The 27,949-nt window shown below is 45.8% G+C and overlaps 1 protein-coding gene across 1 annotated transcript; it reads right to left on the bottom strand.

Annotated features, from left to right (window-relative positions):
* Nucleotides 1-15: 15 nt before the first annotated feature.
* Nucleotides 16-27,923, bottom strand: LOC147709881 (uncharacterized). Its single transcript, XM_086928324.1, has 2 exons — nucleotides 27,796-27,923; nucleotides 16-3,506 (listed from the first exon to the last, which is right to left on the bottom strand). The coding sequence occupies exon 2, from the start codon at nucleotides 3,078-3,080 to the stop codon at nucleotides 1,815-1,817; it is 1,266 nt and encodes a 421-aa protein (XP_086784450.1). The 5' UTR covers nucleotides 3,081-3,506; nucleotides 27,796-27,923; the 3' UTR covers nucleotides 16-1,814.
* Nucleotides 27,924-27,949: the final 26 nt, after the last annotated feature.

The following is a 27,949-nucleotide window of genomic DNA, read 5'->3' on the forward strand; positions in this document are numbered from 1 at the left end:
CCACCCCCTATGTAGAGCAACAGGACCATCGTCCTTTTGATGGTCAGGTTGGTGAGACCCACTTTCTCCCGGAACCGGAGACCCCCCCCTCCATTAAAGCACTACGGAAGACCTGACCGCCAGATAAACAAAAAAGCCAAAGAGAGAAAATCTAGCAAACTATCTGTCAGGTCATCTAAAGTCACTAATCTTCAAAGTGAGCAAACATCCCATCCCGAGTCAATCCGAATTTAGTGCAACAAGTTAAATTAAATAAGGCAGTTCAACCTAGATAGTCACAAGAAACTCCTTGGCCAATATCTCTGATGTAAAGTATTTAGTCTGACCTTTACAGATCACTTTCAACATAGAAGGAAAGAGTAGAAAGGCTTGAGCACCCTTAGCCTGGAACAAGGGCATCAGCTGACGAAGGTGCCATCACCTCTCAACTGTAGCTGGACAGAAATCAGGCTGCACAAAAAATTGACATCCCTTCGCAGTCCGCTTTTTATCAGGTCTGGCGAGATCAAATATTTTCTCACGTGCTTGAAAATTGTTGAAGCATATCAGGATGGCGCGTGGGAAGGTTTTATTGGTACCAGAAGCTGAGGTTTGCCGCTGCTAAAATGGAAACCGGTGTGCCCGCTATATTTCTAAATTCCAGTCCCATTGTGTAACTTCTGGATACGCCTCCAAAAAGAGCTCGACTATGAACTGCCTAACATCTTCGCCTTCTATATTTTCTTCGATTCCTAAGACTCTTAAGTTGTTTCTTCTTGCTCGATTTTCCAAGTCCGTGAGCTTCCATAGGATATCCGTATGTTGTTCCTTAATCTCTGTTGTGAGTTCTTTCTGAGCCACCACTGCATCCTCTAACGCCAAAATCCGCTCCTCAGCTTCCCAAACCCTGGAGGCAATGTCAGTACATGTTTTCACCACTCGGCGCAAGGAGTTCTGCATTCTACGGCACGCCCCCTGTGTACGAATGTTCTCCTGTCTTGTAGCCTCGCTGTGGGTGATGATAGTTTGGTAAATTGTTGAGAGGGTAACTTCTTCAGAGGTTTCTGTTGATGAGCCATAGGGATTGTCAGGTGTAGCTCCACTGTTCGTTACAGCTTGGTCTAATACTATATTCTGTAGGCAGGCGGTATTTATCAATCCCTTGTGGCAGGGGGCTTTTTGAACTGTATTAACAGCGCTCGCAGCATTCACATCCTTAGAAGCCTCACTAAGGCGCTACCCCTGATTCACTGTCGTAGTCGGACCATTCAAGTTCAGCATCAAACTCCGGATCCTCCTCCGCTGATGAATGATCCGAAACTGAATAAAATGTATCTGTGGCCTCAGTGCTCTCTGGCCCCCTTGAATCGAGACCAGACTCTGGAGTAATGACTGTACCATTCGCAAACAACAGATTAGAGCCTTGCTCCAGGAGAGAGACCGAATGGGCATCAGATTGAATACATGGCTAAACTACAGTTCCCAGCATACATTGACAAGGAGGTATGGGTGCAATATTAGACATATCACTTGAATTTTGTATAAGAGTAGCACCTGAGTTGATATCGTGTGGAATTTCTGATGTAGTATTTATCTTTGCCTAGTAATAAATATCTTGTTGCATTATGCACATTCATGGGTTTCTCTCCTACGTGGACTATCTGATGTTGCATAAGATGCTACTTTCTAATAAATGCCTTCTCACATTCAGTGCAGTTGAATGTTCTCTCTCCAGTGGAGATTTTCTAATCTTGCTTCAGCTCTCAATTGATTAAAAATGATTTTTCACATTCTGTACATTGGTATGGTTTCTCCCCAGTTTGGACCTTTTGATTTTACTTTAGCTGTCGATTTGTTATACATGCTTTGTCACATTCTGTGCATTGATATGGTTTCTCCCCAGTGTGGACTATGTGATGTCGTTTTAGATCTTTATTTGTTATAAATGCTTTATCACATTCTGTACATTTATATGGTCTCTCCCCAGTGTGGATTTTCTGATGTTGTTGTAGGTTTCCATTTGTTATAAATGCTTTGTCACATTCTGTACATTTATATGGTCTCTCCCCAGTGTGGAATTTCTGATGTAACATTAGTTGTTCCTTTCTAATGAATGTCTTCTCACATTCTGCACATGTATATGGTTTCTCCCCAGTGTGGATTTTCTGATGTAACATTAGACGTGCCTTTTTAATGAATGCTTTGTCACACTCTGTACATTGATATGGTTTCCACCCAGTGTGGAATTTCTGATGGTCCAGTAGATATGACTTACTAGGAAATGCTTTGTCACACTCTGTACATTGAAATGGCATCTCCCCAGTGTGGATTTTCTGATGTTCCATTAGACGTGACTTTCTAATGAATGCTTTGTCACACTCTGTACATTGATATGGTTTCTCCCCAGTGTGGAGTTTCTGATGTAACATTAGACGTGACTTTCTAATGAATGCTTTGTCACACTCTGTACATTGATATGGTTTCTCCCCAGTGTGGATTTTCTGATGTTCCATTAGACGTGACTTTCTAATGAATGCTTTGTCACACTCTGTACATTGATGTGGTTTCTTCCCAGTGTGGATTTTCTGATGTCGCTTTAGCTCTCCATTTATTACAAATGCTTTGTCACATTCTGTACATTTATACGGTTTCTCCCCAGTGTGGAATTTCTGATGTTGCTTTAGCAATCCATTTGTTTTAAACGCCTTATCACATTCTGTACATTTATATGGTTTCTCCCCAGTGTGGATCATGTGATGTAGTTTTAGATCTTTATTTGTTATAAATGATTTGTCACATTCTGTACATTTATATGGTTTCTCCCCAGTATGGATCATGTGATGTCGCTTTAGCTCTCCATTTGTTATAAATGCTTTGTCACATTCTGTACATTTATATGGTCTCTCCCCAGTGTGGATTTTCTGATGTTGCTTTAGATCTCCATTTGTTACAAATGCTTTGTCACATTCTGTACATTTATATGGTTTCTCCCCAGAGTGGATTTTCTGATGTCGCTTTAGCTGTTCAATTGTTATAAATGCTTTGTCACATTCTCTATATTTATAGGATTTCTCCTCTACGTGGACATTCTGATGCTGCATTATGGCTTTCACAGCAGAGAAAACTTTTCCACAGTCAGTCGATCAATATGGTTCTTCTCCAGTATGATTTTCTGATGTTGCACTTGCTTTGTCTCCCTAATAAATGTGTTGTCACTTTCTAGATATTCAAACGGTTTCTCTTCTGTGTGTTCTTTCTGATCCAGGTTATCTCTTCCTTCGTAGTGAGAACCTTATCAGACTTGCTTCAGTATGTCAGTGTGTTAGTTTGCCAATGTTTATCAGGTGATCCCTAAGAGCCAAGTACAGACCACATTGGGCAGTTTGGATTTTCTGCTGTAGAAAGACTTTGGCGAGGCATTAGCCTTCAATGGAAGAAATTTTAAGGTGCACTGTTTTTACATCACTTCCTACACAACTGATGATTAATTCCTTCACTTTTTTTGTTCATTACTGCATTTATTTCACCTGTTGGAAAAAAAAAACACTGGATAAGCTTAAATGGTGGGTCCATCACGAAATTCTATTGGCATTTAATGAGACATTTATTTCACCACATAGAAAAGTGTGCTGAAGAAATTCTAGATTACACTTTCAATGCAAAGATGCCATAGGCAGAGCAAGGGCATATGATCCTTTCTTGACGCCCTCCTATCGTGGATTGTGGACTCAAGGAGTAACCAAGACTCCAGTTGAGTCTTTTGTGTAGCACCACAGTTCTTCTGACAGCGGTTCTATGTAGATCCAAAAGAGTCGGATGTGATGGGGCCAGAGACTCAGCACTTACGTCCAAATGGGCCTTATTTGTGAGGGAAACTTCAAAGAGTAGTTTTGAAGTACACCAGTATCGCTTTCAATCCTGGCACTCACTCCAGACTACCAAAGGGAGTAATCATTCCTTTATATGGGGACAGTCTACTACCCTGTGAAGGGTAAGAGTGGGCCGCTTCCTCCCATCTGCCCAGAAAGACCCATTGGGATGCAGATGGATGCAGATAAGTGCTAAATCACACCCAACCCTTGCAGTGTCTGTGGCTCTCTAGAAGGAATACACAAAGGGGTCGGTCACCTAGCCCAGACGTGTACTAGAGACAGGGTATAAGGCACAAAGAGCAGTACAAGCAGGGAAAAGTCCACTTTCTAAAAGTAGCTTTTCTAAAATAGTAATGTTAAATCTGACTTTACCAGTAAGGAAAATGCTACTTACCAGTATGCATCTGTTCTTGGCATGTAGAGCTGCAGAGATGTACACTTAGCATTAGATCGTCACCTGGTGGTGGGCTCGGATGACCGCATGTTGTAATCATCTTGGAAGAAGTCTTTGTAGTCACGAGATAGGCGACTCCTCCCTTGGACGATAGGGACTGTGGGCATCGGCTCCATCCTTAGATTGTTTTTCACCATGATGGGAAATGACGGAGTTAGTAGAAGTAAAGAAAAAAGATGTCCATGCGTGTGCATCTATGTAAGATAAAACTGGAACAGATACAGGTCCCGGGGAGGCGGGAGGGCGTGTACAACTCTGCAGCTCTACATGCCAAGAACAGATGCATACTGGTAAGTAGCATTTTCTGTTCGAGGCATATGAGCTGCAGATTGTACACTTAGCATCGATTGTGCAGCAGTGTCTCCCCTAGCGGCGGTCACCTGTATCTGTTGCAGTAGTTTGAAAGACTTTAAAGAACAGCTTGGCCTACTGCAGCTTGCTGGTTGGCTTGCACATCAACAGAGTAGTGTTTAGTGAAGGTGTGTGTTGTAGACCATGTTGCAGCCTTGCATATGTCCTCTAGGGGGATGTTTCCTAAGAAAGCCATAGAGGTTCCTAGTTTGCTTGTTGAGTGCGCTCTAGGAGGAACTGTTAATGTACGTTTTGTGTTTTGATAGCATATTTTTATACATTTTACAATCCACCTGGCAATCCCACCTTTAGAGATGGGGTTGCCTTTATGAGGTGGAGAGAAAGACAAACACAGTTGTTTTGTTTTTCGAAAAGACTTAGTCCTATCTATATAGTAGAGAAGAGCTCTTTTAACATCTAATGTGTGTAGAGCCCTTTCTGCTACAGAGTTTGGGTTTTGGAAAAACACAGGTAATCTACAGATTGGTTTAAATGAAAAGGAGTTCTGACTTTTGGAAGGAATTTTGGATTAGTTCTTAAAACCACTTTGTTACGATGTAGTTGTAAAAATGGTTCTTGTATTGTAAATGCTTGTATTTCACTTACTCTTCTAAGAGAGGTGATAGCAATAAGAAAAGCTGTTTTCCACGTGAGGAATTGCAGTTCACATTCATGTAAAGGCTCGAAAGGGGGTCCCATGAGTCTTGTAAGAACAACGTTTAGGTTCCATACTGGAGAAGGTGGCAACCTGGAAGGGATGATTCTTTTTAATCCTTCCATAATGCTTTAATTGCAGGCACTCTGAAAAGAGACAGATGTCTGTTTTGTAAATATGCTGCAATTGCTGCAAGGTGCAGGCGTATGGATGAATATACTAAGTTACACCTTTGTAAATGTAAAAGGTAACACATAATATTCTGGATGGAGACATTCAGGGGATCAATGCGGCTATTGTTGAATAAATGGTGAATCTCTTCCATTTAGCAGCATAACAAGCTCTGGTAGTAGGTTTCCTGGCCTCTTTAATAATGGTCATACAGTCTGGTGGTAGGTTAAGATAACCAAACTCTAAGACTTCAGGAGCCAGATTGCCATATTCAGTTGATTTGGGTCTGGATGTCGGATGTCTCCATGGTTCTGTGTTAGCAGGGATGGAGTTAGTCGTAGCTTTTGGTGTGGAACTACAGATAGTTCTAGCAGTGTGGTAAACCATTTTTGGGTGCCCATGTGGGAGGTACTAGGATTAGTTTGAGAGACTGTTGTCTGAGCTTGCATACTACTAATGGTATTAGTGGTATTGGCAGAAAAGCGTATGCAAATCTTCCTGACCAGTTCATCCATATTGCATTGCCCTTGGACAGCGGGTGTAGAAACCTGGCGGCGAAGGTTAGGCATTTTGCGTTTTCGTGTGTGGCAAACAGATCTATGTCTGGATGACCCTGCTTGTGAAAGAATGGTTGAAGAACCTGCGGATGTAGTTCCCATTCATGAATTTGTTGTGTCTGCCGACTCAACAGATCTGCTTTCTGATTGTGAACTCCTGGAAGGTGCTCTGCCAACAGATATATGTTCTGTGGAATGGCCCATCTCCAAATGTTCTGTGCGAGCTAGGACAGTTGTAGCATGTGAACAGCAGCTATATACAATGATATGTGCTGGGAAAATGGTTTGCTTCTGTTTGTAGACGACGTTTCGACCTTAAAAACAATGTGGAGGGGGCGTGGCCAAGATGGCGACGGAGTAAGACGTGGTAGTGACTCAGTGGTGGCGGCTGGGGATTTGGTGTGATTGCAGTGTGTTTGGTTTGATTCTGGCATTATGGGGGGCACTGTTTGGAGCGTGGGGGGGGGGGGGGGGGGCGATGACTAAATGTTGCCTGTTACAATAGGCTCCTGGAATGTTAAAGGCCTTAATTCTCCTCAAAAGCGTCAGAAAGTATGGAAGTATATTCTTGATCATCATTTAGATGTGGTGGGCCTGCAGGAGACTCATTTGGCCCGTAAAGATGAATCTAGACTTAAGCACAGGCAATACCCCCTGATCTACAAATCCTCTGCCACTACTAAGCACCAGGGGTGGCGCTTTTGTTCCGCTCTAAACTTCAATTTCAACCCATGGGGGTGCGGGGTGACAAGGAGGGGCGGTGGCTGATGGTGAAGGGGATGCTCCTGGGTAAGCTTTGCACGTGGGTGGTTGTCTATGCACCGAATGCGGGCCAGAATGGGTTCCTTGAGGCCTTTCTGAGGGTGGTGGGGGACTTTGGGGAGGGAGCGTTGATAGTGATGGGGGATTTTAATTTGGTTTGGGACAAAAGTCTTGATTGCTCACATCAGCAGAGGACGGAGGCGGGTCTCTTCTCCCCTGAACTGCGCGACACTTTGATCAGTCTGGGCCTTGTTGATAGTTGGCGCTCCCTACACCCCCGCACTAGGGATTACACGTTCTATTCCCATGTCCACCACACATATTCACGTCTCGACCACATTTTTCTACATCAGTCTTTGCAGGGCGACTTGCGGGACAGCAAGATATTTCCGCTTTCAGTGTCTGATCATAGCCTTTTGGCGACGTGCTTGGTCTGGGCCCCGGAGTCATCCCCTCATCGCAAATGGTACTTCCCTATCTCTCTTACGCGGGATGAGGAATCCTGCAAAAAACTTAGGGCAGCCATTGGTGAGTTTTTTGAGCTTAACAAAGATGGAGACACCTCGGTCTTCACCCAATGGGACGCCTTTAAGGCGACGACACGGGGCACGTGCATTGCGCTGAACTCCGCCCTGAACAGGCTTCGGCGCGAGGAGAGGGAGGCGCTGGAGGCGGAACTGGCGACACTGGAAACTGCGCATAAGCAGAATCCTTCTTGAAAGACACTTCGCCCTCTTGCTGCGGTGCAGGGGAAACTCAGGGCCCACTATAATATTTGGGCCGAGTATACCCTCTTGTGAGGGTGTCGTCGGAGTTGGTCGTGATGCGGTTCGGTGTTTCTGTGGACGATGGCGATGCCTCCTCCGGTTTGGTTGACGCAGTCCCTCAGGGTGATCTTGTAGCCATCCGGGATGGCTATGGCGATGTCGGGGGCTGAGGAGGCGTTCATCCATGTTTCCGTGAGGAAGGCGACGTCTGATGTTGTGTCGAGGAGGTTCCAGAGTTCCACGGTGTGCCTGTGGACGGAGCGGGTGTTGAGGAGGATGCACTTGAGGTGGTTGTTGCTGGTGCTCGGCTTGGCGGGTGCGGTGCAGGTCCGGAGGCAGGTGAATTGGCAGGCTTATATGAATAAATGTGGTTGGGTGTCGCACACTTTCAACTAATTGCTCAAGTTTCACCGATATGTGTGCTGCTCTGTATTAATGCCTGCCAAGCATTGGTGAATGAACTCTAAATTAAGGCCTAACCCCACGTGGGCTGCTAGGACTACAGTGCGCACTACTAAAATAACGTATAAACATTCAAAGAACTTTTCAAATTAATCCACAGTGTATTCGATAAGTTTCATTTAGGTACAGAGGATTCTTCGTAATAGACAGACTACATAGGTTCGCTTATAGAGAGAGTTGTCATCGTTCTTGATTTTGCACGGATCATTTAGCCACGACGTTCGTCTTTTCTATTAAGTTGACAATTGGAACCCCTGACGAAGGGACAAGAACGTCCCGAAATGCATTGGGTGGTGGTTCATGAAACATTCTAAAAACAATGCATATTGTAAATGTTATATAATTTGATCCTATGAACAGTCTTTTGGATTCTACTGATGATTTAAATAAATGAAACGTATCGAATACACTGTGGATTAATTTGAAAAGTTCTTTGAATGTTTATACGTTATTTTAGTAGTGCGCACTGTAGTCCTAGTAGCCCACGTGGGGTTAGGCCTTAATTTAGAATTGGCAGGCTTGGCAGGTGAAGGGTCCGTGTGTGTGCCTCGAGGTGGCTTGGTAGCAGGCGGTGTTTCGGCCGGCGTTGAGTGCGTGGAGGGTGGCGGTGTCATAAGTTTGTCGGGTGCGTTGGCATCGTCGAGGACCAGGTGTCCTGGCGCTGGGCGTGGTCTCTGCGCACAATCAGCACGCCCGCTGCGTGTGACCGCAGCGCGTACGCGCGGGCTCCATTTGAGGCGAAGTGGGAGGGAGGAGCAGATGGGAGCGGGCGGCCAATGGGGTCAGAGAATACAAAGGGGGCGGGGCCGCGAGGGAGCAGTGGCGGGGAGAGGTCACACCGGCGGTACAATATTGACAAAAAATGCAAAAACTACTGACAGCAGAAAACACTAAAATACAATACAATTATGAAATGGCAAAGATGAGGGCAACAGCGGGAGGAAAAAATGAGCAGCAGCAAGGGGGCACCGAGGTCAGGGACGAACCTGTAGCGCTGGGGCCGAGACGCGCCTACAGCTGGTGGCCCGTGCGGCGTGGGGGTGTCCTAGGGTCAGGTCACACTCGCCTACGGCGCGCCGGCTCCATTTGAGGCTAAGGGGGAGGGAGGAGCAGCTGGGAGGCGGGAGCGGGTGGCCAATGGGGTCACAGAATACAAAGGGGGCGGGTTTTTAATGTAAGCAGGGGCAATTGCAGATGTGCCTGGTGGTCTATACACCCAAGTAACCCACTGAGCTATCCCTGTAAAATACAGTCTTGTAATATGCTGGCAGACTCTCTGCAGGAGGCGTGTAAACCCACTGAGCTATCCATATAAAATACAGTCCTCTAATATGCCGGCATACTCTCTGCAGTAGAAGCATCAACCCACTGAGCTCTCCCTATAAAATACAGTTCTGTAATATGTTGACAGACTCTCTGCAGGAGGCGCATTAACCCACTGAGCTCTCCATATAAAATACAGTCCTGTAATATGCTGACAAACTCTCTGCAGGAGGCAAATTAACCTACTGAACTATCTATATAAAATACAGTCCTGTATTATGCTGACAAACTCTCTGCAGGAGGCACATTAACCCACTGAACTATCTATATAAATTACAGTCCTGTATTATGCTGACAGACTCTCTGCAGGAGGCGCATTAACCCACTGAGCTCTCCATATAAAATACAGTCCTGTAATATGCTGACAAACTCTCTGAAGGAGGCACATTAACCCACTGAACTATCTATATAAATTACAGTCCTGTAATATGCTGACAGACTCTCTGTGCAGGAGGCGCATTAACCCACTGAGCTCCCCATATAAAATACAGTTCTGTAATATGCTGACAGACTCTCTGCAGGAGGCGCATTAACCCACTGAGCTCGCCATATAAAATACAGTCATGTAATATGCTGACAAACTCTCTGCAGGAGGCACAATAGCCTACTGAACTATCTATAAAAATACAGTCCTGTAATATGTTGCCAAACTCTCTGCAGGAGGCACATTAACCTACTGAACTATCTATATAAAATACAGTCCTGTAATATGCTGACAGACTCTCTGCAGGAGGCACATTAACCCACTGAGCTCTCCATATAAAATACAGTCCTGTAATATGCTGACAGACTCTCTGCAGGAGGCACATTAACCCACTGAGCTCTCCATATAAAATACAGTCCTGTAATATGCTGACAGACTCTCTGTGCAGGAGGCGCATTAACCCACTGAGCTCCCCATATAAAATACAGTTCTGTAATATGCTGACAGACTCTCTGCAGGAGGCGCATTAACCCACTGAGCTCTCCATATAAAATACAGTGTAATATGCTGACAAACTCTCTGCAGGAGGCACAATAACCTACTGAACTATCTATAAAAATACAGTCCTGTAATATGCTGACAAACTCTCTGCAGGAGGCACATTAACCTACTGAACTATCTATATAAAATACAGTCCTGTAATATGCTGACAGACTCTCTGCAGGAGGCGCATTAACCTACTGAACTATCTATATAAAATACAGTCCTGTAATATGCTGACAGACTCTCTGCAGGAGGCGCATTAACCCACTGAGCTCTCCATATAAAATACAGTCCTGTAATATGCTGACAGACTCTCTGCAGGAGGCACATTAACCCACTGAGCTATCCATATGAAAAACAGTCCTGTAATATGCTGAGAGACTCTCTGCAGCAGGCACATTAACCCACTGAGACATCTGTATAAAATACAGTCCTGTAATATGTAGCACACTCTGCAGCAGGCACATTAACCCACTGAGACATCCGTATAAAATACAGTCCTGTAATATGTAGCACACTCTCTGCAGGAGGCGCGTTAACCCACTGAGCTATCCATATAAAATACAGTCCTGTAATATGCTGGCAGCTCCTAGTCAGGAGACGCATTAACACACTGAACTATCCATATAAAATACAGTCCTGTAATATGCTGGCAGATCCTAGTCAGGAGACGCATTAACCCACTGAACTATCCATATAAAATACAGTCATGTAATATGCTGACAAACTCTCTGCAGGAGGCACATTAACCTACTGAACTATCTATATAAAATACAGTCCTGTAATATGCTGACAAACTCTCTGCAGGAGGCACATTAACCCACTGAGCTATCCATATGAAAAACAGTCCTGTAATATGCTGAGAGACTCTCTGCAGCAGGCACATTAACCCACTAAGACATCTGTATAAAATACAGTCCTGTAATATGCTGACAAACTCTCTGCAGGAGGCGCATTAACCCACTGAGCTATCCATATATAATACAGTCTTATAGTATGCTGGAGATTCTCTGCAGGAGGCGCGTTAACCCACTGAACTATCCATGTAAAATACAGTCTTGTAATATGCTGGCAGACTCTCTGCAGGAGGTGCATTAACCCACTGAGCTCTCCATATAAAATACAGTCCTGTAATATGCTGGCAGATCCTAGTCAGGAGACGCATTAATACACTGAACTATCCATATAAAATACAGTCCTGTAATATGCTGACAGACTCTCAGCAGGAGGCACATTAACCCACTGAGCTATCCATATAAAATACAGTTCTGTAATATGCTGACAGACTCTCTGCAGGAGGCGCATTAACCCACTGAGCTAGCCATATAAAATACAGTCCTGTAATATGCTGACAGACTCTCTGCAGGTGGCGCATTAACCCACTGAGCTATCCGTATAAAATACAGTTTGATTCTGTAATATGCTGACAAACTCTCTGCAGGAGGCACATTAACCCACTGAACTATCTATATAAAATACAGTCCTGTAATATGCTGACAGACTCTCTGTGCAGGAGGTGCATTAACCCACTGAGCTCTCCATAAAAAATACAGTCCTGTAAAATGCTGACAGACTCTCTTCAGGAGGCGCATTAACCCACTGAGCTCTCCATATAAAATACAGTCCTGTAATATGCTGAAAAACTCTCTGCAGGAGGCACATTAACCTACTGAACTATCTATATAAATTACAGTCCTGTAATATGCTGACAGACTCTCTGCAGGAGGCGCATTAACCCACTGAGCTCTCCATATAAAATACAGTCCTGTAATATGCTGACAGACTCTCTGTGCAGGAGGCGCATTAACCCACTGAGCTCCCCATATAAAATACAGTTCTGTAATATGCTGACAGACTCTCTGCAGGAGGCGCATTAACCCACTGAGCTCTCCATATAAAATACAGTCATGTAATATGCTGACAAACTCTCTGCAGGAGGCACAATAACCTACTGAACTATCTATAAAAATACAGTCCTGTAATATGCTGACAAACTCTCTGCAGCAGGCACATTACCCACTGAACTATCTATATAAAATACAGTCCTGTAATATGCCGACAGACTCTCTGCAGGAGGCGCATTAACCCACTGAGCTCGCCATATAAAATACAGTCCTGTAATATGCTGAGAGACTCTCTGCAGCAGGCACATTAACCCACTAAGACATCTGTATAAAATACAGTCCTGTAATATGCTGACAAACTCTCTGCAGGAGGCGCATTAACCCACTGAGCTCTCCATATAAAATACAGTCCTGTAATATGCTGACAAACTCTCTGCAGGAGGCACATTAACCCACTGAGCTATCCATATGAAAAACAGTCCTGTAATATGCTGAGAGACTCTCTGCAGCAGGCACATTAACCCACTAAGACATCTGTATAAAATACAGTCCTGTAATATGCTGACAAACTCTCTGCAGGAGGCGCATTAACCCACTGAGCTATCCATATATAATACAGTCTTATAGTATGCTGGAGATTCTCTGCAGGGGGTGCATTAACCCACTGAGCTATCCATATAAAATACAGTCCTGTAATATGCTGGCAGGCTCTAGGCAGGAGGCGCGTTAACTCTGACTTCATAGAAAATGACAGTCTTATTAAGACTCTAAAGTGCCTCAAATCTTTTGAAGTTCCCTTGTACGAAGTCCTGTCTAAATTATGTAATAAAATCAAATCGGGTTCTCCCCGAGACCCGGCGCCTCCAAAAATCTTAGCTGAAGCCTTCCCTGCTCTTGAACCTCATTATAGACATCTACTTCAGATCTCATTCTCCACAGCCTGCCTGCCGGCAGACTGGAAACAGGCAGTTGTACTACCGATCAAGAAAAAGCCGAATGTCAGCCAAGACATTTTGGACAACCTCCGGCCAATCTCCCTGCTACCATACTTAGCTAAGCTAGCCGAGAAAATTGCCAACATCCAACTCATGGAACATCTAGAAGAACACGATGTTTTCCATAAATCCCAATCGGGCTTCAGATCCAACTTCTCAACGGAAACGGCTCTCCTCAGGGCCACTGAAACCCTACGAGAGGGAGCAGACAAGGGCAAGATCATGGCCCTCATCATGCTCGACCTCAGTGCCGCGTTTGACACTGTAGCACACTCCATCTTGCTACAGTGTCTAAACAAAGCCGGAGTAACCAACAGGGCACTGGGATGGCTGAAAGCCTTTCTGATCGATAGGAGCTTCCAAGTCCAAAGAGAGACTTCCCTCTCAGACAGTGTACGGCAGAGGTCTTCAATCTGTGGGGCGCGACCCCCAGGGGGGTCGTGAAGTCCTTGGAAGGGGGTCGCAGATTCCGGCAGAGTGCAGTTCCTGGCTTGGGCTGATCGAGGGTGCTCGGTGGAGGCCTAATTCACACCAAGGTGTGAAAAACATCAAAGCCTCATTAACAAGTAAAAGGGCTTTATAAGACCTGTCAAGTACTCGGGTGTGGCTGTGTGTGTGTGTCCATGAAGCCGTTTCGAGCTGGGGGAGGAGGGGAAGTAGGGGGCTGGGGGAGCAGGCTGTAGTGTAGCCCAGTGGTTCCCAATCTGTGCACCGCGGCACCCAGGTGCGCTGGCAAAACTAGCCAGGGGCGCCATGCACAGAATTTGGGAATCACCAAGTTAATTAGGGTGCAAACTGTTAGGCTCTTTTTCCACTGGCCCACTACAGCTGTTACCAGCATTAGCTGATAAATCTGAGAATATCGGGAGCCAGCTAAGCCTTTTACCCAGGCTGAAAAACTGTGAAACCACTTCATGAGAATAACACATTGTGGCTTTTTACGGTGTTTAAAGAGTGTTGCCACTAATATTGGGAACAGTTTGTCTGATAATTTCTAAGAAGCCTTTAATTTTTCACAAACAATATCGCCATTCTTGAAAACAGGCAAGAAAATGGAGCATTTTGTTCTGTGCTGTTTGTTTGGCTGATTTCCCAAAGCAAAAGTTAAAGTCGTGTTGGGTGGTGCGATATCTTTCGCTGCTCGCTATTTGCACATTGCTCAAGTTGTCTAGCTCCTGTGTGTAACTTCTGCAGTGAAGTTTTCCAAAGGCAGTAAATGATGTACATGCAAGGCTCCATCAAACGTCATGCGCGCAGACTAGATACCGCTCACGCTCTGGCTAATTGAGCAAACAAATCAGCTGGGCTTCTCCCAGATTGATGGGCCCAAGCAGCTGACAACTATGTACAGCAGACATAAATATTGAATCCGCTACTTGAAATAAAATGCATTTTTGTAGAAATCTGTTGTTTCTTGTAGTGGGGACAAAAGCTACCTGCTCTATTTACTGGGACGACAGACAACAACCACTAAGGCAGACAGCAACAATGGAAACGGTTTCAACATTTAAAATAAACATTAAAACATTTAAAAGAAAAGAAAACTAACAAATGTGTGTTAATCTGCCTCAAGGGGCCTTTAAAAAAGGATTTTCACGAAAATTCCCAATTTCAGTCATATATGTATTAGGAATTCAATTATAGTAATCATAAATACACTTGCCTTTATTAGCAGGGGACAGAAACCTCCAAAAGGCAAACTCTATGTACCATACACATAACATTGGCTTTCTTAGAAGACATAAATACTTATGTTTGGTACTTGCGTTTCCTAAAACTGATGTGATCGAAGATGGAGACATTTTTCCCAGTGCTTCGTTGATGGATGGATGGATGTGTGAAAAGATGGGTGGATGAATGATGGGTGAATGGATGGATGAAAGGGTGGATGGATGAAGGATGGATGTATGGATGGAAGGATGAAAGGGTGGATGGGTAAAGGATAGATGGATGAAGGATAGATGTATGGATGTAAGGATGAAAGAGTGGACGGATGAAGGACGAATGGATGGATGGATGGATGGATGAAAGGGTGGATGGGTGGATGAAAGGGTGGATGAACGGATGAATGGATGGAAGGATGAAAGGGAGGATGGATGAAGGATGGATGTATGGATGGATAAAAGTTTGCATGGATGAATGATGCATGGATGGATGTGTGAAAAGGTGGGGGGATGAATGATGGGATGGATGGATGGATGAAAGGGTGGATGGATGGATGAAAGGGTGGATGGATGAAGGATGGATGTATGGATGGATAAAAGGTTGTATGGATGAATGATGCATGGATGAATGTGTGAAAAGGTGGGGGGATGAATGATGGATGGATGAAAGGGTGGGTGGGTGGATGTATGGATGAAAGGGTGGATGGGTGAAGGATGGATGTATGGATGGGAGGATGAAAGGGTGAATGGATGTATAAAAGGTTGCATGGATGAATGATGGATGGATGTGTGAAAAGGTGGGTGGATGGATGATGGGTGGATGGATGGAAGGGTGGATGGGTAAAGGATGGATGTATGGATGGAAAGATGAAAGGGTGGATGGATGAAGGATGGGTGGATGGAAGGATGAAAGGATGGATGGATGTGTGAAAGTGTGGGTGGATGAATGATGGATGGATGTGATGAGGTCTAACAGGCGCATTTATGGTTGTCAAAAGATGATGATGAGGAGTACCAGTTTCTAGACACTTTTGTCGGAAGGGGGTCCTTACCCCTAAAAAGGTTTTACAAGGGGGTCTCGGCATCAAAAAGTTTGAAGACCTCTGGTGTACGGCTTGAACAGGGGGTGCCTCAGGGCTCGGCCCTGAGTCCCACCCTGTTTAATCTATACATGGCCCCCTTGGCTGAGGTGGTGCAATCGTTCGGCGTGGAGCTTGTCTCTTACGCCGACGATACGCAACTTTTAATATCTTTGACGCAAGCCCCATCCACGGAAGCTGCGAACTTCAACAACTGTATGAGCAAGCTGGCCTCTTGGATGACAGAGCACTGTTTAAAACTGAACGGAACCAAAACATAGGTCATCATCATTGGAGATAATGAGACCAACTGGACTAAAGAATGGTGGCCCACCTGTTTGGGTCCTTTGCCCCCTCCCAGTCGGGAGGCGAAGAACGTAGGAGTCTGGGTCGATAATAAGCTATCTTTTGATAGCCATATAAAGAGAACTGTAGGCAAGTGCTTCGGAGTGATGAAGACTCTCAACCGTACCCTTGACTTGTAGCCTCTCAACTCCAGACGGACTATGACGCAGGCACTAATAACTTCCCGGATTGATTACGGGAATGTTTTACTCTTAGGCACTTCAGAAAAAAATATAAAGAAATTACAGGTCCTACAAAATTCGGCAGCACGCCTAGTATTAAGACTGCCCCGCAGAGCCCCTTCACGACCCTCTCTGGCAACTCTCCATTGGTTGCCTATCAAGAAGAGGATCATTTTCAAAGCTCTGCTATGGTGTCACAAGATCCTCCATAACAAGGCACCTGCCTATATGTCAGATCTGGCTTCGCCATATGAACCCAACAGAACCCTTAGATCCAAAGGTACAGGTCTGCTCAGAACTGCCCGTCCAAAAAAGGCCAGAATCGGAGGCAGATCCTTCCGCACAATGGCAGCGAAGCACTGGAACCTCCTGCCTATGGACATCCGAGTAGAGGTGAATGAGACCTCCTTTAGGAAGAAATTGAAAACTTGCCTCTTCAATCCGTGATAGTTTCCCCTTCTCCTCAAAACTCACTCTCTCCACAGCGCGGGGACACGCCGGGAGCCGTCACCAGGCGCTCTACAAGCTCCTTTAAACTAAACTAAACTAAACCCACTGAACTATCCATGTAAAATACAGTCTTGTAATATGCTGGCAGACTCTCTGCAGGAGGCGCATTAACCCACTGAGCTCTCCATATAAAATACAGTCCTGTAATATGCTGGCAGATCCTAGTCAGGAGACGCATTAATACACTGAACTATCCATATAAAATACAGTCCTGTAATATGCTGACAGGCTCTTTGCAGGAGGCACATTAACCCACTGAACTATCCATATAAAATACAGTCTTGTAATATGCTGGCAGACTCTCAGCAGGAGGCACATTAACCAACTGAGCTATCCATATAAAATACAGTCCTGCAATATGCTGACAGACTCTCTGCAGGAGGCGCATTAACCCACTGAGCTATCCGTATAAAATACAGTTTGATTCTGTAATATGCTGACAAACTCTCTGCAGGAGGCACATTAACCCACTGAACTATCTATATAAAATACAGTCCTGTAATATGCTGACAGACTCTCTGCAGCAGGCACATTAACCCACTGAGATATCCGTATAAAATACAGTCCTGTAATATGTAGCCGACTGTCTGCAGGAGGTGCCATAACCTACTGAGCTATCAACATAAAATACAGTCCTGTAATATGCTGGCAGACTCTAGGCAGGAGGCGCGTTAACCCACTGAACTATCCAGGGCTCTAGAAATGTACTCGCCCGCTCACAAATGGGAGTGAATTTTGTGCAGGTCAAGTCAGTTTCAAGGCCTACTTGACCGGCCTGGCGAGTGCCTCTCTGGTAGGTGCAGTAGCTTGTGGAAGGCTCTAGGTGGCGGGGTGCGGTACGCGATGAAAGGCTTAGGGGGCAGCATAGCACATGTATCATGCAAGCACTGCCTATTGTTTGTTTGGGTGCCAGGGCCGTCAATCTTGTAGCGCGCAAAAGCGCTACCAATGACGGCCCTGGCCTGTCCCCGCCCTGTGCTGCTTAAAAGTGCAGCAGTGACGTAGCACGCCACCACGCGCTCTCCTCGGTGGAGTCGGGACGATTTAGGCCGACCGCAAAACTTAATTGTGAGTATTGTATTTCTGATTTCGCTGAGCTTGTGCCAGTTATTGCTCTTTGCGCGCCGCTGCCTGTGTTGTGTGCGAGCCACATGCTGGAGTAAGTCATAACACTGCTGGTGGGGGCATCTTTCCGTCTGTGTGTGCATGTGATCTTTATTCTACAACTTTCAAGTCACAAGGTGTTGGCTCTGGTGGAGTCCAGGAATGTGGGGGGCTGTTGAGTGGGAAACGAATCCTAGGACGGCAGTTGCTGCCTAGACCTGGGGACTGACGGCCTGGAAATAAAGTGCTTTTCCACTTGCCCGACGGAGTTGCCTCATTTTACAAGGGGGGACTAATGACAGCCTTGAAAACAGGAAGCATCATAGTTATTAGTACTATGATTTAACCAGTCGCTAGTAGGCTTGAAAACAGGGAGTATGATTGCGAACTCTACTAACCACTGGGTGGGCATGCAATGTTGCGTAAGCCAGCAGGGAGCAAAATTACGATGCAGCAAATTATATGTACGTTGTTACACCCTCAAACTGCAGTCCAAAAATCTTTTCTAGAAAGTTAACAAATATGCCCTACGGGGCCCAGGAGACACCGCAACACAATCGAAGGTGAAATGGCCAAAACACATGGCGCGTTTCTTTGGCAAAATCTGGGAAAATGCAGCACCATGAGGAAGGACTGCTGAGGGTAGGGGTGTACGAAACACTGACAGAAGTGAGAAGCGGTTCTTCGCTGCTACAGTTAGGCGGCCTGTGTTGACAAGGCAGCGAGGGCCCCTCCTGAGCCAAGGTTCTGTCTCCGGAAGGTTTATCTGCTCTCCCTGGAGTACCGTCCTGATTAATGGGAGTGGTCCTCACCTCAGCCGAGCTCAGCAGATGTCCGTGACTGCCAGTGCAGGAGCCGCATTTACCACAGGGCAGGGCTCAGAGGCTTTCACTCTTCTCGTGTTCCGGGGGGTAATTATTTTCAGATTTGAGGCACTAACGCACAGCTGCTATTTTCCTACAGGCCTGCCAAACCCAAGACATTGCGTTTAAATGAAGGTGGAGTGGAGGGAATTATTGGCTTTGACCCCCGTGTGAGAGAAACAGTAATGCACCCTCAAAGGTACAATGCGTGATAATTTACCGTCCCCAAGCGTGTGCGCGATCATGTCCCTAGCTAGCAGTCCCAAGTATGCTTGTCGGACATCAAGGCATCTGTTAGACCTGGCACCTTGGCGTGAGTCTCCCTTCCACTTTTTGCTGGTGTGCCTCCGATGTTTTGCTGGCTTTCCGATACTCAGGGCACTGCGCCACGGCTGATCCGTGCCGCAGTGCAAGTGCTCCCTACTGTAAATTGTACATGCGATTGGTATCCATGATTGGTTCTTTGGATTTACTGTTAGTCCCTAGTAAAGTGCACAAGAGAGTGCCGGGGCTTGTAGATGCCAATACTGCTGGTGGGCCTGCAGCGCTGGTTGCGCCACCCACCGAAGCAGCCGTAAAGGTGTGTCTGGGAACTGCGACCGCAGAACCCGCGTGCGATCTCGTACTGTCACGCTAGCTGGGCAAGTGTCCCCACTTGCCAGCACCGACCCTTCCCTTGACTACATGTGAGTCACCCCTATGGTAGGCCTGCGGGCAGGGTGCGTTGTAGGTGTAAGGTAGGACAAGCCCAGATGTGCGTGGCATGTCCTAGTAGTGACTTACAACGAAGACCGTATTTCACTATTGAAGGCTACCTGCTCCATTAGGCCAGACTGAGCTGCGAGGATTATTACACCCTATAATCCCCGCAGGCTCAAGGAGCATGGTAGCGAGTCATGTTTAGTATGCCTGAACTCAGGATGATAAGATATTTCTTGTAGTCAAGTTTATTTTAGTATCCTGGGTTTGCAAATGCTACTTTTAGAAAGTTAGCATTTGCTTGCTTAACCATTTCAGCCGCCTCTGCTGGTATGTGTATCTGACTGTCTGGGATGTGTGAGTGACAGGGCTGGAGGGATGACAGGTGGTGAATGCGCAGATTACACCTTAGTGGGAGGTAGGAGTGCCTCTTGACTCGAACTGTCACTGTGCTCGGCCACCACAATGCTGGCTCCACCCTCCTGGGGAGCGGCGGATGACTCTGCCGGCACCTGGCCCACGAAGGGCGAAGCCCCCATCAACAAGGTACTCTGGCCACCCCTGTCCAGACAATGCTGGCTCCACCTCCTGTGGGGCGTCTGATGCGCCTGCCCCTCACACTGAAAGCAGAAGCCGGAGTACACCCGCCGGGGTACTCCAGAACTGAGAGTGGCTATACAAAGGCCCCCCTGGCCTGCGAGAACAAAAGAATTGGCCTATAAAAGAAGGAGCCCTGCTCCTTGAAAATTAGATCCGGTTTGGGCCACAGAAGGACTCTGCCCTACGAGAAGGACCGTGAGAGACAAGGAAGGGTGCTGACTCTTGCCTGTGTCTGGTGCCTTGCTGCTGAAGGAGAGGAAGAAGAAAAGACTACGAAAAGACTTTTGCTCTACTTGTGCCAAACTCTGCTAAAGAGATCTCCAAGGGCTTGCAACTGAACTTGCCCCCTGACCAGCGTCCCAGGACCAGTGGACGCTACCCCCTTGGAAGAAAGCGACTGCGGGTGCTGACCATCGCCGCAGGATCGACAGAGGAATCTCCTCTAAGGCATCAACGTCATCCTGACCACCGTGACCGGGGCCCAAAGCAACAGCGAGAGCAAAGTAAGGACCAGCCGCCGCTGGCCCGAACACCGTGACCGCAACTGCACCGGGAGCCCGAGAGCAAAGGGAAGGAGGACCCGTCCGGTCCGAGCTCTCGAGGTGACTGCATAGCGAGCAGTCACTCACCTGCAAAGACGGACAGTTGCCCTACGAGAATCCGCAAGGTCGGTAGCCTGCCCGACAGCCCAGCTGTGAGCCCACAGCTGCACCGGCACTTGGCTGGGTACGTCCTGCACTTGGGGACCGTACTGCCACTTGCCACCGCCGCCCAGCCGCCGCCTCCAGGGTCGGAGCGGACGACGAGGAGAGGGCCCTGCCGCCACACAACACCACTGCCCCGGATGACCAGTGACCTGCTCGGCTGAAGAGCCTCAACGATCAGCGACCCCGGGAAGGCAACGCGACGTGGGACAGATCCCCTGGAAGCCGCCGGCTCCACAAGAACTTTGAGTAACACCGGCCTACGGGCCTCAAGAGAACTGCATAAGAACTGTGGTAACCCGAATTAAGTAATCTGCAACCGTTTTCATAAAGTACATTGACTGTATTCACAAGCCTGCTTAAAATCTATATAAAGATATATATTTTTACAGAATACAGTCTGGTCTCGTTGTGTGGTGGGTTGGTTGTAAAGGTGTACTGTTGCAAGTGTTTAACCCTATGTGCCCCAAAGATTAGCCTACGACTGCTTAAGCCACACTACCTAGAGGGTAAGCAGAGGTTGTCTGGAAGGTAACCCTCAGCCCTGACGAGGAAGAGAGAGTCCCTGCTTGTCGCTAGTGTTGCACTGCGCCAACTAGAGCCTCCCCCTTCCTACAGCATCACTCCCGCGTCTCTCATGCTCTTGGGGGGCAGTTGAAAGGGTGTCATCTCTCTCCCCCCCTCCTTCTCCAGAAAGAAAGATGAGCCAAGACACCGGAGACTTATCATCATCTTCGTGGGGATCACTGTGAGTTACTGGATGCTTGATGGTACTGTGCCCTTCCATTTCTAGTGCCGTGCAGTTTCATGATCTTAGGTCATATTGGGGTAAATTTACGATATGTTTCCCTCATCTTCATTGCTTGATTTGGTAATTAGCTGCCTAGGTACGCTGCACTGATTGAATTTTTTCCTTTGGTCTTAAATAAGATTCAATATATTATTTGTGCAACTGTGAGTTGAAAATGAATGTTTTAATGAATCTGTAAACTTATGTGCAAATTGGCAGATTATGCTGCATATATAGAATGACAATGCGGTAGTAGAACAGTAGTTGCACTGACACTCTGTGTAGAGCAAAAAAAAAAACACTTTTTGGTGCAGGCACATTGTCTGAAAACATCATGTAATTATTGGCTTCCAACATGTAGGCAGAGACAAACTCTAATGCTCACTCTAATTGCCTGGTGACCGCCCTACGTTGTCAAGCCTGAGAGACCATTGTGCAAATATTTGTTTACAGGTCGGACTGTCTGTGCTGTGCCCGCTCTCAATGTTTAAAAAAGGTTTGCTTGCCTTGGCCGGATGAAGCGCAATGAAGTGGAGAGTTTGATTTGGCTGTGTTGCACCGTAGGGTTACTTGCACTCTTTTATAAACGTCCGAAGGTGGAAATTAAATGTCTCTTCCCCGAGTTTCTACTGCTATGCAAGTTGCATTCCTAGAACAGGTTTACTATGCTGGTATAGTTTATGTTTCCTCACCTTCATTGCTTGATTTTGCACGCAAGACAGTGTCACCATCACCTAGGCTAAGGTGCGGATTGTGCAGATTGTGTGACCACTAATTACCACCCAGTTTCCCCCCAAAAAGTAAGTTTAGGCCCAGAGTTAGGCTTTGGGAGGGGGAAGCGTCAGGCAGACCTAAAGTTTAGTTTTACTGAACAGGTATTATAACCCTCCGTCCCCCATTAGAACCCGCAATACTCAAGAGCAGACTAGTGAGTCTCAATAGTGAGTCAGTTATTTCATAAGCTGCACTGGTGTTGCACATCGTTCAGTTCCATTGATTAGAGGCTGAGCGCATTTCAAATTGAGTGCTTTTGTGCGAATCTGCCACACAGTGAGAGTTACAGATCTGATGCAGTTAAAAATGTATATTGGAACCATCATTGTTTTATTGAAAGCAAATGTATATTAACCCAGTATTGTAGTTTGTACAAACTTCAAGTTATATTTTTTAATTAGTTATTTAATTAGTTCCTAGGTTGTTGGCGCTGCAAATGTTTTGAAAAAAGTCCATTATACGATCAATTGTGGGTCGAGTGCATTGCTGTTAGGTCGAGTAGAAAAGTCTACTCACTCGACTTGCAGGTCAAGTGAGATTTTTTAGATTTGTAGAGCCCTGCTATCCATATAAAATACAGTCTTGTAATATGCTGGCAGACTCTCAGCAGGAGGCACATTAACCAACTGAGCTATCCATATAAAATACAGTCCTGTAATATGCTGACAGACTCTCTGCAGGAGGGGCATTAACCCACTGAACAATCCATATAAAAAACAGTCCTGTAATATGCTGACACTCTCTGTGCAGGAGACACATTATCCCACTGAACTATCCATATAAAATACAGTCCTGTAATATGCTAGCAGACTCTCTGCTGGAGGCGCTTTAACCCACTGAACTATCCAAATAAAATATAGTCCTGTAATATGCTGACAGACACTCTGTGCAAGAGGCACATTAACCCACTGAACTATCCATATAAAATACAGTCCTGTAATATGCTGGCAGATCCTAGTCAGGAGGCGCATTAACACACTGAACTATCCATATAAAATACAGTCCTGTAAGATGCTGACAGACTCTCTGCAGGAGGCTCATTAACCCACTGAGCTTTCCGTATAAAATACAGTCCTGTAATATGCAGCAGACTCTCTGCAGGAGGCGCATTAACCCACTGAGCTATCCATATAAAATACAGTCCTGTAATATGCTGGCAGACTCCCTGCAGGAGGCTCATTAACCCACTGAGCTTTCCGTATAAAATACAGTCCTGTAATATGCAGCAGACTCTCTGCAGGAGGCGCATTAACCGACTGAGCTATCCATATAAAATACAGTCCTGTAATATGCTGGCAGACTCTCTGCAGGAGGCGCATTAACCCACTGAGCTCTCCATATAAAATACAGTCCTGTAATATGCTGGCAGATCCTAGTCAGGAGGCGCATTAACCCACTGAACTATCCATATAAAATACAGTCCTGTAATATGCAGCCGACTCTGTGCAGGAGGTGCATTAACCTACTGAGCTACCCATATAAAATACAGTCTGGAAGTATGCTGGCAGACTCTCTGCAGGAGGCGCATTAACCAACTGAGCTATCCATATAAAATACAGTCCTGTAGTATGCTGATAGACTCTCTGCAGGAGGCGCATTAACCCACTGCGCTATCTATATAAAATACAGTCCTGTAGTATGCTGACAGACTCTCTGCAGGAGGCACATTAACCCACTGAGCCATCCATATAAAATACAGTCCTGTAATATTCTGGCAGACTCTAGGCAGGAGGCGCGTTAACCCACTGAACTATCCATGTAAAATACAGTCTTTTAATATGCTGGCAGACTATCTGCAGGAGGCGCATTAACCCACTGAGCTCTCCATATAAAATACAGTCCTGTAATATGCTGGCAGATCCTAGTCAGGAGGCGCATTAACACACTGAACTATCCTTATAAAATACAGTCTTGTAATATGCTGGCGGACTCTGCAGCAGGCACATTAACCCACTGAGACATCCGTATAAAATACAGTCCTATAATATGTAGCACACTCTCTGCAGGAGGCGCATTAACCCACTGAGCTATCCATATATAATACAGTCTTATAGTATGCTGGAGATTCTCTGCAGGGGGTGCATTAACCCACTGAGCTATCCTTATAAAATACAGTCCTGTAATATGCTGGCAGACTCTAGGCAGGAGGCGCGTTAACCCACTGAACTATCCATGTAAAATACAGTCTTTTAATATGCTGGCAGACTATCTGCAGGAGGCGCATTAACCCACTGAGCTCTCCATATAAAATACAGTCCTGTAATATGCTGGCAGATCCTAGTCAGGAGGCGCATTAACACACTGAACTATCCATATAAAATACAGTCCTGTAATATGCTGACAGACTCTCTGCAGCAGGCACATTAACCCACTGAGATATCCGTATAAAATACAGTCCTGTAATATGTAGCAGACTTTCTGCAGGAGGTGCAATAACCTACTGAGCTATCAATATAAAATACAGTCCTGTAATATGCTGACAGACTCTTTGCAGGAGGCACATTAACCCACTGAACTATCCATATAAAATAGTCTTGTAATATGCTGGCAGACTCTCAGCAGGAGGCACATTAACCAACTGAGCTACCCATATAAAATACAGTCCTGTAATATGCTGGTAGACTCTCTGCAGGAGGTACATTAACCCACTGACTGAGCTAACCATATAAAATACAGTCGTGTAATATGCTGCCAGACTCTCTGCAGGAGGTACATTAACCCACTGAGCTCTCTATATAAAATACAGTCCTGTAATATGATGGCATACTCTTTGCCGGAGGCGCATTAACCTACTGAGCTATCCATATACAATACAGTCCTGTAATATGCTGACACTGTGGTACTTCCATTGTCGTGGTCCGATCACAGTGCCATTTTATTTGACCTGAAGGATTCAAAAGGCCTTCAACCCAGACCTGAACCCATAAGGAAGATTGCAAAAAGAGCCTGGAAAAATGCAGATTGTTTAGCATTAGAAGGAGCACTAAAGAGAACCATGTGCCCTCTCCCCTCTCGGGTGGACGAGGCTACGTCGGCCTATACAGATTGGATAGACACAGCATGCAATAAATTAGTTCCGGTTAAACATTGAACCCTTAAACGGGCCCAACCCTCAGATTCCTGGTACTCAGATGATTTTTAAAAACCTGAAACAGCCTGTAAAATATTAGAATGGGCATGGAGGAAAGGGTATAAAAGTAAGGATATAGAAATTTATAAGCAAAGTCTCAGAATCTATAAGGAACTATTGCTGGAAACAAAAAAGAAGTGTTTACAGAACAAATTTCTCAAGCTAATTCCAATTTCAAAGAACTCTTTAAAACGATTACTAAACTTGCCGCACCAGCCCCTAAGAGCTTAAGTAGTCCTGAATTGTGCGAAAAATGTGCTCCTTTTTTCCAACAAAAGGTGGAATGTATTTTTTCTACATTCACTTTAGCCCAAAAAGGTGAAAAAGTGCAGCCACCTAAAATAGAACCTAATAGACCAAACCCTACACCAGTTTTAGATAAATTCTTATTGCTAGAAATATAAGAGTCAATCAAACTTTTGAACTCTATTCGATCAGGGTATTCCATGTACCCATGTCCGGCATTTGTATTGAAATTAATTCCGGAAGTCAAAGGGTCAGCTCTTACCCCTTTGCTCAACACCATATTCACCACCTGCATATTTCCCAGGGACTGAAAGAAGGCCTCTATACTCCCCCCATTAAAAAAAACAACTCTGGTTCCTAAGGACCCAAGTAGTTATAGGCCAATTTCATGGCTTCCGCTTCTTGCAAAAAATGCTGAAAAAGCTATGAATTCCCAGCTCAGTGTATTTATCCGAATCAATAATCTAATCGACCAGTCTCAATACAGGTTTAGAGGTGAACACAGCACGGAGCTGGCTTTAATTAAATCTACAGAGGAAGTGAGGGAGGCCTTGGACTGTGGAGGCAAGGCAATACTGATTATGCTAGATTTGTCAGCGGCCTTTGACACGGTCCATCATGAAGTTCCGATGGACCGGCTGTCTGAAGCAGGGGTACAGGTTGATGCTTGGAACCTCCTGTAGTCCTTTCTAGCTGAAAGAACACAAACAGTCGATCTAGACAACAAGTCAAAGCTGTTTCCTGATTCTTGTGGGGTGCCTCACGGCTCACCGTTAAGCCCAACACTTTTTAATATGTACATGATAACTCTGGCATGTTTGATAAGATCCTTTGGCTTCCAACTCACCTCCTATGCAGACGACACTCAAATTGCGCTATATCTTAGAGATGTGGAGGAAAAAGAAACTGGGGCACGTTTTCATGATTGTATGAAAGCCATCTCAGGATTGGATGTCGACCAACTGCTTGAAACTAAATTCAAGCAAAAGAGAAGTCATCATATTCAGGAATAATCCACACCTATGGACACCAGACTGGTGACCAGAAGATTTTGGTATTTGCCCTGATTCCAGCAAGCAACAAATCTGTGGGTGTTAGTGCATAACAAACTTACGTTTAGTGACCAAATAAGCACGGTGGTGTCAGCTTGTTTTCTGATACTCAGAATCATAAGAAAAATAAAGCTTTATCTTCCAGAAGAAAGTCTCAGGACGGTGGCATGTATGGATTATTGCAACAGCGTCTGTCTGAACGCCCAAAAACAGCACATTAACAGGATTCAGATCGTGTAAAACACGGCGGCCAGGTTGTTGACAGGGACAGCTAAATATTGTCAAAAAATAACTAATATAACTACACTGGCTCCCTGTGGAACAAAGGGTAAGATTTAAGGCCCTCTGTACGGCATTTAAAACCCTCAATGCAATAGGCCTGACCATCTGAGGCAAAGATTCAAATGGTATGTTCCTGGAAGGACTCCTCGGTCCACAGGAGCAAGACAAGTCCTAGTTCCTATATTTAAAAAAGCCAGTTGGGGAGCTAGGAGTTTCATCGCCTGCGCAGCTAAGGCCTGGAATGATCTGCCGTTCCATTTGAGAAATTCAGTAGATCTCCTCTCTTTTACAAGCATTAAACAAACAAACAGACATTGGCAAAGCCAGGCGATTGTGCATGGGTGACAGCTATTGGTTTTGTCAATGATTGTTCAGGGCCTGTGCTCTGAGGACATAGATACAGAATTCACGAATGGTTGATGAACTCTTTCTTGTAAAAGCTCAGGGCCTCGAGGAGCCTCCAGGAGGAGTCAACACAGGGTCTGTGGGGTCAATGCTGAGGGATGATGGTGGATGACAGAGCGGGGGGAACATGGACGAGGCCCCGCCCCCCAGCCCCCTCCTCAGCCTCCCCCTCCTCCCCCTCCTCAGCCTCCCCCTCCTCAGCCTCACCTCTGACTCACCAGGCCTCACAGTGCCTGGAGATGAAGCCTCCGCTTCGAGGCGCCCCCGGGGCTGCAGCTCCACTGTCTGTGGCTCACACTTCTTGGCTGCAGCTACGGAGGACGTCACTTCCGGAGGTCGTGAATGCGGATCTGCGCATGCG

The sequence above is a fragment of the Lissotriton vulgaris genome, chromosome 6 (assembly GCF_964263255.1).
Source record: "Lissotriton vulgaris chromosome 6, aLisVul1.2, whole genome shotgun sequence".
NCBI lineage: Eukaryota > Metazoa > Chordata > Amphibia > Caudata > Salamandridae > Lissotriton > Lissotriton vulgaris.

What these genes read in the sequence shown, in the direction of transcription:
- LOC147709881 (XM_086928324.1), bottom strand. Translation starts at nt 3,080, where the DNA reads ATGCAGCATCAGAATGTCCACGTAGAGGAGAAATCCTATAAATATAGA.